The sequence below is a fragment of the Corvus moneduloides genome, chromosome 7 (assembly GCF_009650955.1).
Source record: "Corvus moneduloides isolate bCorMon1 chromosome 7, bCorMon1.pri, whole genome shotgun sequence".
Taxonomy (NCBI): domain Eukaryota; kingdom Metazoa; phylum Chordata; class Aves; order Passeriformes; family Corvidae; genus Corvus; species Corvus moneduloides.
Window position 1 is genome coordinate 2761818 of NC_045482.1, and position 18835 is coordinate 2780652.

The 18835-nt window shown below is 47.8% G+C and overlaps 1 protein-coding gene across 4 annotated transcripts in view; it reads right to left on the bottom strand.

Moving 5' to 3' along the window:
• Positions 1-18835, bottom strand: part of VWC2L (von Willebrand factor C domain containing 2 like) — a 48240-nt gene that overhangs the window by 15337 nt on the left and 14068 nt on the right. For 2 of the 4 annotated variants that reach the window (XM_032114727.1, XM_032114728.1), the window contains one exon: positions 13453-13582. The exons of 1 other annotated variant lie outside the window; for it this stretch is intronic. In XM_032114727.1, coding sequence (XP_031970618.1) covers positions 13453-13582 — 130 coding nt within the window. Of the gene's footprint in view, positions 1-4525; positions 7652-13452; positions 13583-18835 lie in introns of those variants that run through there. One more of the 4 variants, XM_032114729.1, reaches the window with a different exon arrangement.

An 18835-nucleotide genomic window follows, 5' to 3' on the forward strand; every position in this document is an offset into this window, starting at 1 on the left:
TTACAGAGTTTTAGCCCCAGGGGAAAGCCTGGGAAATGCTTGTTTTGACGACAGCGTTGCCCCAGTGCCTCTGAGACAGATCCCCTCCCTGACTCTTACTTTGTGTCCTTCCTCCCTGGGCCATGAAGTGATTGCCAGACTCAGGGAATAAACTCTCTTGTCTTTATTTATTTCTCAGCTGCCAAATTTTGGGAGAAAAATTAGGACAGGTCTTGTGAAACGTTAGGGGCAGGACGACATCAGGGGGACAAATGTATGTCTGGCACGGATTGGAGACACTAAAAGAAGGAAAATGTCACCCCTAACACGTGGGCTGCCTGCCTGCCTTAAATCAAAGCAGCAACGTGGCATGTTGCTACTGCATCCCTGCCCATGGCAGGGGCTGGAACTGGATGATCTTTAAGGTCCCTTCCAACCCAAACCATTCTGTGATGATGGGTACTGCTGTCCAGGTGTGGGATGGTGCCCTGCCCCAGAGATCCCCTCCTAGGGTGCACTGCCAAAATCCTCGACATAGCAACTGATTTCAGCAGAGAAACGCAGAAACTCTGCTGACGTGCAGTGAAATGCACAAGGAGACACTGCAGCACACGGGACACGATGCTGGGATGTGGTGCTCATGGCATTTGTCAGGAGTCCTACCTGGTGCTGGCAGGTGCCAGGGCTGCCAGCAGTGGCAGACCTGTACCAGTGTAGGCGGCTCCAGCCCTCTAACTACCGAAGATCTCACCGACACCAAACTGCAGTCGTCAGGCACCGAGGTCTAAAGCAGCTCCCTCCGTGGTGAGGGTGAGAACCCACCATCCCCCACATCTATGATTTACATGTTTCCCTATGATCAGCTCATGTTTCCCCCTCCCAGTTCTATGTACATGTATATTCATCTTCCCTAGTTAAGATGTATTAGTTCTACAAAATGCTGTGTACTCGACACCCCATTGGTTCCTTCCCCAAGTCCCTCCTATGTGTTATTCCCATTGGCTCCTTCACTGCTACACCGCCTACTTGTCCTTATCTCATTGGCTGGAATCCCTTCCCCCGCCTTCCCTAGCCCCACTATAGAATCCCCTGGACCCTGTCAAAAATTTGGCTCTTTGTCCCTGTCCCTTCACCGGGATAAACTTCCGCGTGGAATCCGTATGGAGAGTCCCCTCTCTTCTTCTTTGCCTCCGCCTGCGTGCCCTCACAGCTGCCTCAGAGAAGATTGCTCCCTCGGGTGAGGAGCTCTTCCCCTCCTTTGTGTGTGCCACCTTCCAGAGGGGCTGCAGCCTAGACCTCCGGGCTCCTCTTTGTTGGCACGCTGGGTGCAAAGCCCCTCACAGACCCTCTGCTGCTTCCACCTCACCAGCTGGGGAAGTTTGTGACACGACGAGCTTACGTGGGGGATTTTATTTAATTTTTTTTCCCCAAATAATTAGTGGAAAACAAAAAGTCAATGATGTTTTGCTGACCCCCACTGCCGTGACCCATTAATGCACAGTGATGAGAACCATTGGGCTGGCCCCACCTCGGAGCCAACATTCAACGAGCCCATGCGATCCCTGGGTTACTGCAGCCTTCCCTGTGCCAACACTTCTGTACCAGAGCACGTTGTGTCTAGAAAGCCCAGACCTCAGTCAGGAGCAAAACACACACATTTCCTTGCACTTTGAGCCTCACCTCCACATCTGGCAAATCCTATTGCAGCAAGGAAAAGCTTTCACACAGAGCTTTGGAACGCTGGTGCATCCATGGGTGGAAGAGCCCAGCCTGCTTGGCACAGGCTGTCCCAGGCAGTCTGACAGTGCCTTCAGCATCCCACGTGAACCTGTCAAGCACCAACACTGCCACTGCTCTTAATTAGCTGATGCTCTCCTTTCCTCTCATCTCTGGCTACTTTAACCCTAGGTTAGAAGAGGAGCTTGGGCACATGAACCCAAGAGGGAGAGCGCAGGCAGCCCTTCCCTGAGATGGAGAAAACGAGCAGAGGAGAAGGGGCAGGGCACACTGCAAAAACATTATGCACACAACACAGGAGCAAGGAAGGCCCTGGTTGTTTTTTGCTGGGGGCTTGAAATGCCTTCCGTGGAGGTCATCCCACTTTCAGCAGCTCTCCTCCAGCCTTTAGATCCATAGATGCAAGTTAGGCTAAATCTGCAAAGAAAAGTAGCCACCTTTATTTCCGGGGTTGACCCAACTGGGAAACCCAAAGAAGCATTTGGGCAGGTGTGTCTCTCCAGTCTGGGTGAAACTGTCCAAGAAGGGGCTTATACGGGCACAGGAACTGGCCCTGACTCTTCTGCATGTGAAACCTTCACTGTCGAGCTCTTAGGATGAATGAGAGAGTGGGCAGATCCTCAGCTGCACACCAAGCATGGATGTTTCCCTTGGAGCAAGGCAGTCAGGCCAGTTAACACCAGCCTCAGGAACTGGATCACAGCGTATTCACTCTCTGGGAGGGTATGATGTAGCCCAGACAAAAAGTGGTTTCTGTACAAAACACAGCAAATATATCTAATTGTTACTATCGTGGGCAGGTTTTCATTTTTATCAGTTTCCCACTTAATTTCCGATTTAACAATTACAGTTTGACGTTGCCTGTAATAAATTTCTTTTTTGTTTGGCACAGCTTGAGAAGTAACCAGAAATTCCCTCTTGCCGCGTTCCTTGTAGCACAGAGAGGGTCCCGGAGCCTGGCGGGCACCAGGTGAAGAAAAGCGAGCTAAATGCCCTCCTCAGCAGCCGGCAGCCGCTGCCCCGGTCCGTGACCCGCGGGAGGGCCTGCGAGGGACGCGCCCCGGGAAGGGTCCGCGAGCACAGCGCGGCCGCCGCTCCCGGCGGGATCGGGGATGACGCAGCCCGGGCAAGCGATAATCCTCATGCGGGAGGAGCCCCTCGGACGTCAGCGGGGGGGATGAGTCACAGACCAGCGAGCGAGGCTGTGCTGGGAGGAAACTCAGCGGTGGCTCAGCCTCAGGAAATCGGAGCCTTTGGCAAACCGGGCTGGCTCGGCACGGACGCGCTGCGCCCGAGCGGCTGAAGGGGATCGGTCACTGCCTGGGTGTTGTAGCCCTTCCTGTACGCGGCGAGAGCTTCCAGGGATGCGGCAGCTGCAGCTTCTCCGGGCGATCTGTGCCAGGGCCTTCCCACCCTCATAGGGAAGAATTTCTTCCGAATGTCTGAGGTGTTGGGGTCCCTCCCCTGCCATGTAGCCCTGGGAGAGGGGCCCTGAGGGCACAGACACGGGGCTTCCCTGCCCCTGCTCAGCCTCGTTCCCATTGGTTGGTTTGTGTTCCCTGCGCGGGCAGAAGGACCCTTGGGCCCGTGACTGGAACAGTTCCTCGGCGGAGCTCCGGCCATGCGGCTGGAGAAATAAACATCTCTCTGAAACATCTAGCAAGAATCTGTCTGTCCATATATATTTCCTTTCCACGGGACTCCTGGTTTGATATATGCGTGTTGCAGGATCCCCACTGCAACAAATGTCTAAACCTGCTGTCAGTGGAAAGCCATTCCCCCTTGCCCTGTCACTCCAGCCCCTTGTTAATAGTCCCTTTCCATTCTTCTTGTCAGCTTCCGTCAATCCTGGACTCGGTTACTTACCCAGGTGAGAGGGAGAGCCAAGCAGGAAGGACATTTCCCATCACAGTTGGAGCTATTTCTCCTATTCCTCTCCCACTCACACGCGGAGGGAAAGTCAAAGGTGTGAACACTTTCTGGTTTTAGTAAAAATCAGAGCAGGCTGTCTGAAATAATTAATAGGGCAAAAAGCCCCTTAGTTTCTGTCTTCTCCACTGAAATATTCCAAAGTATGAAATAAAGGTCTACATCTAAAACCATGTCACGCCTTCTACCCTCATAGATTTGAGGGAGTTTGTTCTGAAAGCATTAAATAGGGCATCTCATCACTTCCAGCTTTTTCCCAACCCTTTTTAACATACAAACAGTGAGTTTGCTTTAACTGGCCTTTTTCCCACGGAGGTTTCAGTGAGTCAGCATTTTCTGACCAACATATTTCCATCTTCTTCAAATACTCTCAGGCGGCTGCAGTGAAAAAGTCTGAGCTTTGTCAGGCTGGGGAGAACATTGTGTGCTCATCTTCACACAGATCCACTGCTTTCAACAGATCCCCAGGCGGGATATCAGCACTTCTCTTTTTCGTACATCAGGTCCTGCTCCATTTATTCTAACAAACTGCTTCCCTACCAGCACTACCTGGCACAAAACATTTGTAACTGGGACAAATTGTGTTTTACTTGATGTAAAATGAGTTACACCAGTTTGCATCCATTGTGGTACCAGTCCATAACTACTCCTTTTTCTTTGAATTCCTCAGTGAATTCCTTGAGGGGATTAGGATTTCAGAAGCAGGTACAAGTGGAAAATGGACATCCTGGAGTTCACCTCCAATTACAAAGTGCTGATAGGGTCCCATGGGCGACTCCTCTGCCCAGCCTCTTTCCTTGAGCAGCATCAACATGGCCAGAGCTGCAAAGAACTGACTGAGGCCAACCCCACCAGCCACAGCAAAGAAAGCAACATCCTCTCCTCGTTCCCACCAGGCTTTTATTTCCTCATGACCAAGCCTAAGCTCTTCCGCCTTGGGTAGTAATTCAGATCAACACTGCAGAAGGGTTTTTGAAACACGAACAAGGGGAGCAAGAAAGGAACCCCTGCAGCAGCCAAGCTCTTTGCAGCCTGTGCTGCAGGGATGGAGCCAAGGCAAGGCTCATGCTGCAGGAGCAGTGCCCTGGTGCTGGGCTTGGTGACCTGCACTGAGAGCTGAAAGCGCCTGTGCAAAGCCAGCGTGTGAAGAGAGGCAGCTGAGAGTGAGGGAGTGGGCCAAGGGGGTGGAAGGAAATGGATGCTGATGTTTGTGGACAGAAGAGCACCTTACACAACAGGGAGTTATGGGATGGCTGGCACTGTCCCAGCCTCTCCCCGTCCTACAGAAACCTCCCACAGGCAGCACAGCTCCACCACTGTCACACAGCAGCACCACTGCCACCCATGAACCATGTCCTTGCACCCTCACCTGGTTGTACTGCACCAAATTATGGCTCCCTCTGGCAAATGGCTCCATCAGAACTGCATTTATTTTTGTTCTGCCCAGGTGATGCACTTCACCAGCAAATCAGGGAGAGAGATGAAGAAAACACACCTTCAATCCACTTTCTAGTCTCTCCAGCCAAAGTGATGGCTGAGTTGGCAAGTGACGGGCTGGGGTTGTGTATGGCCACACAGTAACACCCAGGCTGAGGTTCCTGCCCCGCTGTCCTTCACAGAGCTGTGCCCGTGTGGGAGGGACAGAAGGCTGCCCTGAAATGCAGCACCCTGCCAAAGGAGAGGGGATGGAGATGTAGGAAAGGTGGAGGGAAGGAAAGGAAGCAGGAGAAGAAAACTTCTAAGCGCCTTTCTTAATTCTAAGTCTTCTCATACTTGCTTAGCTCTAATCTTTAATTCATATTTTCATTAGAGTCTCTTTGCTCTATAAAGTCTGCATTTCATGTAAAAGGAGCAGCTCAAACATAAATTATTTGACATAAGGCAACCCCTTGTTAAAATCCTCTGCTCTACATACGTGTAGGCTCCAATAAAGAAGCATTAAACATTCATTAAATTAGAAATACATGAAGACAGTGTCTGCCCCTCTTCTCATACAGATACGCTTCGTAATCCCAACCTCCTAGAGCAGCCAAAGCAAAACCTCTCTAATCCTTTCAGAAACCTTGACCATGCAAAACACCCCAGACTCCTGCAATGTGCCACTGAGCCACCCAGAGGCATCAGCAGGTCAGATCCTCAGCTGGAGTAAATCAGAGTAAAAAAATGCTGTGTGTTACACCAAGTGACACCGACACAGGATTTGGCTTTAGGCTTCTGTTGCAGCAAAGTGGTTTACAGCAATGTCACTGGATCATAATGTCACTTTTGGTATTTTAAAGTCACACCAAGAATCAGGTGGGGAACAGCAACACGATGCCTGCTTTAACTGCAGTACTGCCCTGGCTCCTTGTGTTCTGCAAAGGAACCTGGCTTCCCAACCTGAATCTAGGAACTCTTCCCCTCCAAAAAACCCCTAACCCACCCCTTCTCTGCAAGATACTACCATGATGATAGTGAATCTTGAACTACCACTCTCACATGCCAGTGCACACAAACTTCAGCAACATTTCTCCAAGGGAAAACAATCACTATGAGCAAAAGCTTCTTGATAAATATTTCTGAGTTTGAAGAGTAATGAAGGAAATGTGTTTCCCACATCTCTGAGAGCCGTGTCCGCTGAAAGAGAGCTTTGGAGCTGGTCCCATCCCACAAATGGCTTCTCATGATCCTCCCTGATCCTTCTCTTCAGAGTGCCTGTTACATTCATTTGAACTCCGCTTCATTTGAAGCATGGAAGCATGGTTAGGACCTGGGGTACAAATTCAGGGTAGCAGTTTTCAGCTCCTGCCTGGCCTTCAGCAGTCGGGCAGAGTCGGGCAGAGCCTTTTCCTGTCGTGTTTAATTTGTGAATTATCCCTTTCTTGCTTGCTGGGCAGGGGCAGAGCGCACAGAGGCTTGGGAAGCAGCAGGTGACCTGTGCAGGTGAACACGCTGGGTTCAGGGGCTGCTGTCCCACTGGCTCCAGGCTGCAGCTCCCTGGGAACGGAGCTCTTCCAGCTCTTCCCTGTCACTGCACAGCCCAGCACCCTGGTTTTGTGTGGGCACTGAGCTGTGGGATGGAGCTGATCACATTAAGTGCTGCTCAGTTCAGGGGTTTTTTGTTCTCCCCCTTGTTGCTCTCAGTCTCACTTCGTCCGAAACGTTAGGAGGTGACAGATTCAGCTCAGCTCTCCCCGATGCTGTCCAGCACCAGCACGGCTGATTTTGCAAGTTTTAACTTTTCCAAAGCTTTTCACTGTTATAGAGGCCTCTTCCAACAGCTCTGACCATGGGGAGCAGATCAGTCTTGACTCAGCAGGGCATTTAAGCATCTGGATAATCCAAGTGCTGGAGATTTCCAAAGCAATGGAGGATCTAGCTCTTGACAGATGCTTGCATGTCTAATAATTCTCACCGGCAAGTTCAGCATCTATGTGCCTTTAACCCCTTGGCCTGAAGCGATCAGAGGGACGAGCTCCACTGAAAATCAGTTTCAGGGAAATGGCTTCTCAAGGAACAGTAAAGCAAGTACTGGAGTATTTTGTCAGCTTGGTGTCTGCCTGGCCCAAATACGCCTTGTTTTCAGTCTTGATCTTCTACCAGCTTTCAAATCAATCCTTTCTTTCCTCTGCTGGTAATCACATCACTGCTTTAATTGAGCTAATAGGGCACCACAGTTCACACTCCTGCTGGTCATCACAGAGAACATTATCCAGTCCTTCCCGTGGCCTCTCAGGCTGACACCTGAAGGGAATGATGGCCGTGGGGGTGACCAGGTGCCCCAAAAGTTGGCTGCCATCAGTAATTCACAGCCATGGAGGGTGAGGTGGCTACACTATGCTACTGCCTTCAGCTGCCAGGACCTGGGGAGAGGATGGTGGAGTCCAGCAAAATCCGGCTTGGGCAACACTTCTTCTCCTTGGCTGGGCACATTCCCTTGCATCTGCACAACCAACCAGCACATTGCATAGACTGTGACTGAAGGGGGTTTAAGTGCAATCTTAAAATCTGGCCATTTCAGGAATTTCTGAAATAAATTAGAAATGGAATTTTATTTAGTCGTTGGTTTGGGTTTTTACTTTTTCTAAAGGGATCTCTCCATGGCTCCAAATCACTGTTTTCCACAAAGTAAATGAATATGAAGTCTTCTCTCATCCTCTTGCCACATTTTCTGTGTCACCTTTATCCTCCAACAGTTGTATATAATCAAATGGCAGACAAAACTTCCTGTCCCCAAATCCTTCCCTCTTTTTTTCCTCACACTTTTAGTAATATTTTTCCATGCTTCCTTGTCTTTTTTGTCACTGATCAAGTTGGAAGCAGAAGCTTTCCAAAACAATGACCTGGAGCTTCAGCGATCCACATCTTGCAGATAAATAACAAGCTACATTTATGCAATAAAGCACTGGCACTGGATTATTCCATATTAAAATCTTGGCACTTTTCAAGACAGCGGTAATTTGGAACAACAGAGACCATGTGGGGAAGGGTTTTTGTCAGTATTGGTTACCAACATGCACTGTTAATCCACTACCTTCACCTAAAAGAATTTACATTGAGATGGAGCCTTTTGTCCTGCAAAATCCCAAAGGGTTTTGCAAAATGAGCAGCTCCCACTGCCCTCCCAGGACAGTACTTGGGCAGTGGCTTGGCTGCGTCTCTGGTTGGGAAGGAAGAGCTCCCTGCTCCATGACTGCATCACCAGTGCCTCCTTCTGTGGCATCCACACTTCCTGCCCTGCTTACTTTGGGAATGGAAATGAAGTTCATGGACCAACTCTGAACTGGCTGGCCAGGACAGGAATAGCCTGGCCCATGTCCAGACACCAATTGCCCCACTGCCCACGGCACAGCTTTTCCAAAGGGACACCCCCTGGGGACTCCCAAAAGTCTCCCACTTAGAAAAAAATGCATTTCTTCACAGCACTTGCTAAGAAAAGGCAGCCTCAAAGGTCTGCCCCCGGTGTTGTTCTACACAGAGACATGGAAAACTCACTCAGGGACGTGCAACACCGATTTGTTTCCCAAAGGAAAGGTTTCAAGAGGCTGGGAAAATCCTTGGGGGTTTCCTGAGCACGCAGTGTTACAGCAGGATCAGGCTGGGGTGCAGAATGCTTATTTCAAATTAACTCCAACAGAGAAATAATGAGCAACGAGTTTATATTTCAGTAAATTAAGAGAGAAGCTTAGGGAAAATGTGGGTTTATATGCACAGAAATAAATTATTATTTACTGACTTTTGTGCTCATGCCCTCAAATATGAAGACATTTGTAGGGAGTTATTAATATTTATAGCACATTATAATAAATACCCACAAGAGCTTTGCCTGAAGACATGCTATTTTACCAATGTAAAATCTGCTGAAGGTCAAAGGGATCTTTTACTTGTGTGTGGATGGCAGGATCAGCCTCTTTACTTGGAAATCTGTATCAACTGTGATAATTTAAAACTTTAATTAAAGACTCAGTGACAGATTATCTACGAAATGTCTTCCTGCTGCCCAGTATTCCATCACAAATGTCTCCAGAAGCCCAGGCTGACTAAGCACACTCGCCAGGAGATATTTCACTGTGGACATGTTAGCTTTTATCTGGCTCACTGGGTAACAAATTCTTTTGTTGAGGATTGGTGACAACAAAAATTAAATTAGAGTCAAAACCAGACCCCAACCCAAAAATTTATAGTATTTGTTTAGTTCATACCTCAAGAAAATGAAACACAGGGAATTTCTCCCTTTGTGCACTGCAGTAGGTGAGAGTTGCTTGGAGCTGGCAAAGCAGAGGAACCCATTTAATCTGGATCACAGATTAAACCAGATTAAGCCATGTGAGGGATGATACACTGGGGATGCCCCCCATCCCAGCATCCCGCACTGTTCCCAGACCACATCCAAAGGGTTGAAGGAAATGGGAAGAGCAACCTCCAAGTGATGCATAGAAAGGGAGCTAAAACACACACATCCCACCAATAGCAGGGCTCGCCCCACAGCAGTGGATGGGTTTATGGGGAGGGACAAGCAGAGGTCTGGGAATGAAGAGTGCAGGGTCAGGAGAGAAGGGCCCAGTAACACCACACAGGCACCTCGACAGCCCTGGCCACAGGAGCATGCGGACCTCGCTGGGAATATTTGCCCGGAAAGGCTCCGGCACAGGCGGAGTGGGTGGATGTTGTCACTGAGCTGCAGCAGAACCTGAGGCAGGAGGGACACAATGGTGGCACCATGAGCTGGACTCTGCCAGTGACAGGCAACTTTGGGATCCCGCAGAGGAGAGAGTTAACAACAGTGACACACTTTTGTGTGTCTGGAGAAGTCACAGTGAGTGGAAATAACAACTCGGGGCCATAATTCTGTGGTCTGTCACTACCAGGAAACGTGAAATCCAGTGACCTTTCATTTCTGTGACAGAAATGCTGCACAGCACCTGGAGCCATCGCCCTTAAAATCCACTCTGACAAACTGGATGATAGGACACGAAGGAGAAAACGTCCTCTCCCTCCCTCAGCCCCAAATCTGAGCCTCCCAGTGAAGTCCGCATGCTCCGTGTGGAATGTGGTATCCCTTGCCAGGAACAGCCAGCCTTGCATGAGCTGCTGTGTTTAGTGAAGCACGAGATAACAATTTCATTTCTATAGCCAAGAAGGAACAAATCTCCAAAGCCATTTGTTCACACTGCTCTTAAATGATGGGAGGGAAATCGGTATTGGCTTTCTATGAATCTTCAGGTCAGGAATGTTAAAATCAATGGATTTTTGCATTATCACAGAATCACAGAATTCCAGACTGGTTTGGGTTGAAAGGGATCTTAAAGCTCATCCCTTTCCACCCCCTGCCACGGGCAGGGACACCTTCCACTCTCCCAGGCTGCTCCAAGTCCCATCCAACCTGGCCTTGGACACTTCCAGGGATGGGGTAGCCACAGTTTCTCTGTGCAGTCTGTTCCAGTGCTCACCAAAACCCAGCACTTCTGTTCTTGGCAAAATGTAATTAATAAAGTTATGAAAATCTACCTGACTGTATGGAAAGAAAATTATTTTCTCATTAATAGCAGCAACAGCTAAACAAGCAGGCAAGGCATGCTCCTAGCAGAGTACAGCAAATGATGCAGGGCTGTGTTTTACCTGAAATGAGGATTTTCCGTACCAAAATTTTAAGGTGTAGCTTTTGAGTTGAGGATTTGCACCACAGAGATTAACTTCCCCCCCAACAATGTATCCCTTGAGCTCTTCAGTTTGTCAATCCGAAATTATGACCACAGGGACTAAAATCTTTTCATCACACCAGAACATGGCACTGTGTCTTCACCACTTTGACAGAAAACAAAAGCTACTGAATGGAAGGAAAAAACAAAATAAATTAAAAAAGGGGTGTTTCAGTCATTTAAGTGGGTCTGTCAGCTTGTGTTATCTTCATGCATTTGTGAAACTGAGCTTTAAATGACTGGCTGAAATGGAGAGCTGAAAGATAAAACTTTGGTATCAAGACAAACACAGAGCTGAAAACACTGTCCTCCTTATTCATTAGGATGTGTCAGAGAGATTCAGATGGGAAGAGACACAGGAATGGCTGCTACTTCCACTTGAATCTCCCAAACTGTAAGAGAAAGGTGAACGGTGTGTGCCACACTCAGCATGTCCAAGAGCAGTGACAAACCCTGATCATCAGATTCCCCACAACACAGCAGACTGCCCTGGTGCCTACTAATTCCTATCACTGTGGGAATTACTTCATTACATTTGTGAAGGACGCAGCCAAAACTGCAAGCTTGGGCCAACTATAAGCCGGCCAGCTCCAGCTGCAGCAGGAGGAGCAGAAAGCCCTTCCAGCTGAGGGGTCTCCATCCCTACAGCCAGGCTGGGACACCAGGAGGGGTTCAGCTCCCCCTGCAGCACCCCCATGCAGATGTGCTCCTCAATCCCAAGGGAACAGCCACAGCCCTCCGCTGGCTGAGCTGTGCTGCGAGCTGCAGAGACCAGGATCCCCAAAGCACTCCCTGCTCTGAAGGGGATGGTGAGAAATACACCCCTGCCTAAAATGGGTTTCAGCTGCAGAGCTTTATGTGTATCCCCAACAGATGAGTGAAGAGAGGAGGGGAGAGATTTGGTACAACCATGGATGAAGCCTCCTGGCTTCTCCATGAGGGTTCCAATCACTTCACTGTGTTCCATGCAGCCTTCCTTCTGTCGTCCTGTCCTTGTCTCCACCAGCAGGAGCTGCTCTTTCCCTTTCTCCCTCGTGTTTTGGGCACTCAGTTGTGGGAACAAAGATGCTTCTCAGCCCTGGTCACCAGGGATGTCGGAGACTGCAACACAGAAAGTCACCAAGCCCCAAAGTGGGAATGTGGTTCTTGGGGAAATTGTTCATGGTGGTGAAGGGTTGGGAGAAAAATCCAGCATCTCCTGGACCTGTGTGAAGGCTCCTCCGAGCCTGAACTCCTGGGAAGCCTGAGGGTTGGATTCATGTGATGCAAACCGGATGGGATGTGCTGCCACTTGTAAATGAGGGGATGTGGGATGGTGCCCTACACGCGATGGGAACACAGAGGCCACACACGCTCCAGAGGTGTTTGCTGGGGTGTGAATGAGTCTGAGCTTGGTGACAGGCCCGGTGACAGCCAGTGGTACCCCCGAGTCACCAACCCAGGACACCGATCTTGGTGAGTGTGATGGGAAACCTCACACCCAAGCACAGCAGGCTGTCCACAAAGGTGATGCGCAGAGCTGGTAACACACCTCTCCTCTGAACTTTGTCAATAAAAACAAACCAGTGAGATTTCCTACGTACATTTTCTGCTTTACAACAGAAACACAAAACTCAGTGAGAATCTGACAAAGTATTTTTGAACCAAAATACAGATACAGGATTTCAAGTAATATTGATGGCATAATTTTCCAAACATTTTTTAATTTTTCGAGTTCCTTCAGTAAAAATATTTTATGTTTCCAACTCTGTGCCTTTACTCCGTCTTAAAGAGCAGAAAATGTCTTGAAAATGTTATTTCTTTACCAACATTTTCATTTAGGTACAAAAGCAACCATTACTCTTATCCAGCAGCGGTGATGTATGTGAGAGCAAATATACACGGATAGTGAATTCTAAACACAAGGAGATGAATCCAAGTAGCCATTTCTTACATGTTCAGAAAGCTGTGAAGAGGTTTATGTGCAGCTGCCTTACCTTTTAATCTGTCTTCACATCAGAGACATATGTGAGTACAGGCTGTGGTACCAGACCAGGGAGACCTTTTCGGAAACAGATTTATTTTCCAAAGAGGTACTTTTGGTCATTCCAAAACACTTCTTGAAAGCATTGATGAATCTACTAATTCAGACTCTAATTCATGAAATCACCTCAGCAGGACAATGAGGGCCAGCGCTACACACTGACTCCAGTACACAGCTAATGATGTTCTGGGCTTGGTGGGCATCTTACTGGCCACAGAAAAAGTTCTGCTATTGATTTTGGTGAGTTTTCCCTTGGTCTTAGATAATAACCATTGGTTTCTTGCTGTAGGGACAATGACCCTCTCTTTTCTCATGTATTTGAGTCTCTGTTAGACTAATTCTGAGAAAAAAGCAGAGACATGAAACAACAATCACTGATATCAGGACTCAATCCTATAAAACCTTTGTCAAGTCAGCCATTCCATCTGCTTCAAGTAGAAGACACAGGCCAGGAAGGGCAGCTTTAATTTTTACCCCATAACTGAAGCACCAGAGAAGGACCAGCCCCAACACCAGCCCGTGCCGATGGAACCAAACCTCAGTAACAGCATTTCAATAAAATGTTTCCTTTATATCTCTGTTAAAGCCAACACAGTTCTTTCTTACCATTTTTGCAGACAGGACAACACTGCTCTGGTTCATAGACTGGGTTGACACACTCGGGGACTGCGCAGTCTGCTACAACACAGTGAACTTCATTGCTGGGCTCGCAGCGACACCATTCGCATGGCGAGGGCTAGGAACAAATCTCAAATTAGCCCATTGCCTCCCGCAGCTCACAAGTTTGCAACATTCCCATCTTGCCACAAGATAAACACATCAGCGTTCAATACCCCCTGACGGAGTCATTCATCATGGGTGATACAAGTTAACCTCTGGCACCAGAGAGCACCAGCTGAAATATGCAACCACAACATCACAAAAACCAGCGAGCGTCAGCCTTGTTTTCCCACACAAGAGTGAGGGGTCCTTTAAGGCCTTAGGTCCCTTTGCCAAAAAAGCTGCAGTCACTAGGTTGTACCTTTCTCTACCCATCTGTTTTATGTTACACATCTGGCCAGAAGAAGAGCAGGATTCGTGGAAGGTCACGAGTGGTGGTTCATTCCAGGAAGGAAGGACAGGCTGATTTTCCAGGCCATACCCATCTCTCACGCAGACCACCACTGCCAGCCACCCCCAAGCTGTTGGAAAGGTGCTGCTGGGATGGCCTGTCCATCCCCCGGCCTCTTGGGGTATTTTCATTCCCACTCTTGAGGGCAGAGGGGAATAGTGTTGGTCTTGGAGGGGCAAACCCATTTTCTTCTGTGTTTGTGCAGCACCTGCATCAGGGGTCTGTGAACACTCCCATAACACAACCATGAGATCTCAACCTGGCCCCTCTTGTGCTTGCTTCAACAAGGCTTGTGAGCAACAGGCTCACATAAAATACGTAAATAATTAAGAGACTGAGTAATTCTGCTGAGTAAGGGAATTCTGGATTAAAGCACCCAGCTAAATGGTTTTGTTTCAGCACCATCAATTCAGCCAGGAATCTCTATCCACCTCCAAATTGCACAGTTGTTACTGTCTCAACCTTTAAAAAGCTGCAAAAATCTGTTGAAAACAGAAAGGTCAGTGTTTTAAGGTTCCCAGTGACTTATGAGTGTGCAAGCGTCATGAAAGCATAGCAACAGAGCTAAGAAAGCAGAGTAAGAGGAGAATTGAAAGGAAAGAAACTTCCTTTCAGTACCAGCAGGTTTGATATGTAACTCCCAATTTCTCAGCATCCATCACTAACATTTCAATGAGTAAATGTGGGTATTGGAAAAAAAATTCTGGTTTATGTGAACCTGCAGCTGTGGGAATTCCTCAATATTAAAGAATTAAGTGGGATGCAAAGAAAGAAGGATTCATCCTGATGTGTTTCAGACCCCAGTGATAGGTCACTCATTTCTACAAGACAGATACAACCTGCGAGCCCTGGTTCTGGTGTGTAAAAAGCTTTTCAGTTCACCTCCAAGAAGTTCTGTGTGTCTTGAGTCTAATAATTTATTCCCAGGAAATTCGTTTCTACCTTAAAATGCACTAATTAAACCTTCCCTTGCTTTGTCTCAGCATCTGCAGTCTGTAATTCCCATCACCTCTCATTTGCTCACGGCTTTGGCAATTTAGATAAAATCAGCACTCCTTGAGCAAGGGAAGAAGTGTGTGGAGGTGGAATTCCTCTCTCTAATTATCGTTCCTCTTTCAATTCTGCTTTGATTTCTGTCTGAAGCACCAGGAATCTAAATCTAAATTTGACTGACATTTCTTATTCAAGGCTATTTAATAAGAAGAAGCAATACAAAAGAAAATAGAGATATTTGCTGAGGGATCAATAAGAAAATTGCTGCTTTGTTTTTACTCATTTTAATCACTAATTATATGAGCAGCAGAACTAGATCTTGTGATTTGTGGAAGCTTTCACTGATGTCTCCTCCAGGGCTTGCACCCATCCTCACTACTCCAGTGGCTGCAATGCTAAGAAATAGGTGATGCTTTTCCAGGGCTGCAGCCCAATCTACAGCTCAAAGAGGATCAGTACAAGCAGAGCTGCCCCTGAATGACTCTGCGACTGAGCGAATGAGACATGACACACACATCTTCTGCCTCAGCGTTGGTGGTGTAGCCTGAAAATGACACTGTAATAAACCAGGATGTTGCCTGACGCTGGGAGCAGCTTTCCAAGAAGGAAGAGCTGCACACAATCAGAGATGGAAAGCACACCCTGGCAGAACACGGAGCGAGCAGCCACCAATGAAAGGGCTGCTTTGGCACGAGCCAGACCTTTCTCTGCCACCTCCTCCTCCCCGCTGTATCAAGGTCAAGCCACTTGGTCTTGCCACCAGGATCTTCCTCTATCTGACCACTCAGCTCACTCGTCAGTGCCGCTTACCATGGGGGACTCCAGCCCTCCTGTCCACTTGGTTTATGAGTGTCTTGGCACTTTCTTCCATGGGATGTGCTTTGGGATGCGAGCTGCAAATCCCTGCCCATTCAGAAAGGACTCTGCCCCAAGCACACTGATTGAGCATTTTGAAACTGTGGTCTGCAGGCTCTGCATCCAAGCTATTACTTTCCCTGGTGCTACCCTTCTTGTGGAAAAGCTATGGGACACTGGCCAAAAAGTCCTCTATCTATTGGTACAGGCAGCAAGAAGACCAAGCAGCAAAATGACAAATTGGGAACCAATGAAAAACAGGGAACCAGCAGAAGATGTCCTGAAGTTTTGTCTCCTGTTTCCTGATTTAAAGATTTATCCCCCATGAAAGAGGGGTGGTTTACACTTTCATAGCCACTGAAGTTCAAACAACAGTTCCAGAAAAGGAACTCTCATCCCTATTGAAGGAGAATACTGAAAAAATACAGCAGGTTTTCTGGAGCAGGAAGGAGAGAGGACACCATCCTGTATGGACAGTGCAAATGCTTTATTCGTGTCTCTTAAACTGATGTTCTAGAAACAGTGCTAAGATTAAAGGATCACAAAAGGTGGTAATTTATTTACTCCCCTGTCCAAGGCAGAATAATCTCTTAGAAAACTCTCTAGGGAAGGATTTATTAGCCAGGATTTCAAGAGCTGTTGGTGAAGAAACATTCTTCTGACCCTTGCCCAAAAGAAAAGGGTGCCCACGATGCCCAGCCACAACACGGATACACGTCTGCACCATTCCATAGTCCTGTACTGCTCAAGGTATGATTCCAGAAATGGCTCTATCAGGAGCAAACTTCTGCAGAAGGTATCAGTCAGCAGAGCAGTTTGACTTGGCCAAACCAGTGCAAAGCACTGAAACTCTTTTTGCCCCATCTCCACTTCTAAAGGGGCTGAGAGCGCTGACCCTAAGAGCCAGTGGGGTAATATGTTCTTGGATGTTGTTGTCAGCATAGTGGCCAAGTCAAGCCAAGCTGGTGGGAAGCAGATGTGGCCAACATCTATCCACCACTCAAGGGCTTTTAACAGCAGCTGAAATGGGACACAGAGCACAAAGGACCTTTTCTCAGTCTCAGCACTGACCCTGATGCCCCTCTCCTTCAGCCAGTCAGTTCAAAGAGACCGGAGCAGCACAACCCATTCATAACCACCCCTGAGATCACAGCCCAATTTCTAGTTCTCTTCTGTTCTACTGATCTCAAGGAGGACCGCGAGCCCCTGCTCCTGTGTGGGATGGCCCCATCACACAGCTCGGGATGGCCAGAGGAGGGAGCTAGTACTCGTTCTGCTGTGCGGCTGGAAAACCTGAGTCGCAGGTGCTGTCAAATGGGAAACATCTGCCATCAGCAGAGTTTGCTAACAAAGAAAGAAGGAAGGAAAATTAGAACAGAGAATAGAAAATACACATGGCTAATAAAGATTTTATGTGTGTGAGCACATAATGATAAACTTGACAGATGATATAAACAAACACATGAAAAAGGCAGCAAAGGAAACAGAATGAAAAACAAGGTACACCCTGGGCAGCGGAAATCGGGAAGCCAAACAGGATATGGGTGCCCTACCTCCTAATCTTCACTCTCACACCCATACACACCAGCTCCGCACTGCTTTCACCCTCTTTTTGGAAGCAAATGCCAGCACACATAGGAACTATGACTGCTAACATCATGCAGCTACTCCTCTCAGTGATAAGCTACTCCTCTCTTACAGGGTTGGGCACCAAGTGGGTCCTTCTTTAGTCAGCTACAAGGTTCCAAAAACCCACAGAAATTTCATACCTCTGAGAGGTCTATTTTGTGAGCAGGCCCTCAAGTCCTCTAAAAGGACTGGTGGACAGCCAGAGAGATCACTTGATCTAACAATTCTTGAGGAAATGGCCTACAAACCTGATTATCCCCAAACCTGAGGGAAGGGTGGAGAAAAGAAAATTAAAATCTGGATATAGAACTCAACGTTTAAATCTACTCTTTTATGCTTTTCTACAGCAGAAGAGATCTGAATCAAACGTTTTTAGACCAAGGCAGCTGGTACAATCACACTAATAACTGACACACAAAACTTCAAGATTTTTGGCAAGATCTTGCAAGAAGCTTCTGCAAGAAGCACCTCAGTCATCTCATTTAGTCATAGGAATTCTCTTGTTGCAAGTACTTACTGAACCTCATTTTCATATTTCTCCCTTAGCTCATGCCTTGCCCACAACTACAGCACCTAAGCCACCTCTCTGCTGCCCTGAACATGTGAAAGGCTTTCCTGTAACATGTACATTGCCCTGCAAAAGCTCATCACAGAGTGGTGAATATTCTCCCTGAGAGAATGGAGGAAGTATATCTGTATCTATAAAACATCCTCTTGCAGCCCTCCTCCTGCCTGCCTGCAATCAGGATTTCTCTGTCTGTATGTCTGCTTGTCCGTCACTCTGAGCTGCTTCTACACAAACAGCTCTGGAGAGGGGGAAAGGGAGGGATTTACCTAAGACAAACTAAAAACCCTGAAGATGACATCTGACTGACACTTTTTCTTCACCTGTTTGTTCTGTCAATCAGTAAGAACCAGTTTTCCTCACTTTTCTGTTCTGCTGCCACACTGACAAGGCTAACTAGTTTTCATGTCACGCAGCTCAGGAAATGTCTCAGACCAAGTTTCAAGGCTGCAGTTCCCTGTGATCAGTTGGGATTCTTCCAGCTGGCTTCACTCATATTTGGGGTTTGAGGCTCATACCCCTCCAGGAGCTGTGAAAATGCTGCTCATTTTCCAAGCAGCCTTCCAAGACTAAAGTGCTATTTGGCACCTGAGTATTTCAAGAGCCAGTGGATCTTGCATGAATAAAACTGACTGTACAGAGACCTGTTACTCCTGGAGACTTTCCACTCCATGAATTTAGATGCCAGCTCCTCCAGGCATGTTTAGCACAGCCATTTCCTAACACTTTGGACCTCTCCTCACTTTTCCAAGAAAAGGCCTTGAATCTTGTGGCATTTTCTTCGTACCTGGGTTTTCAGCCTCATGGAAGAAGGTTTACATCTTTGCCGGAGCCAG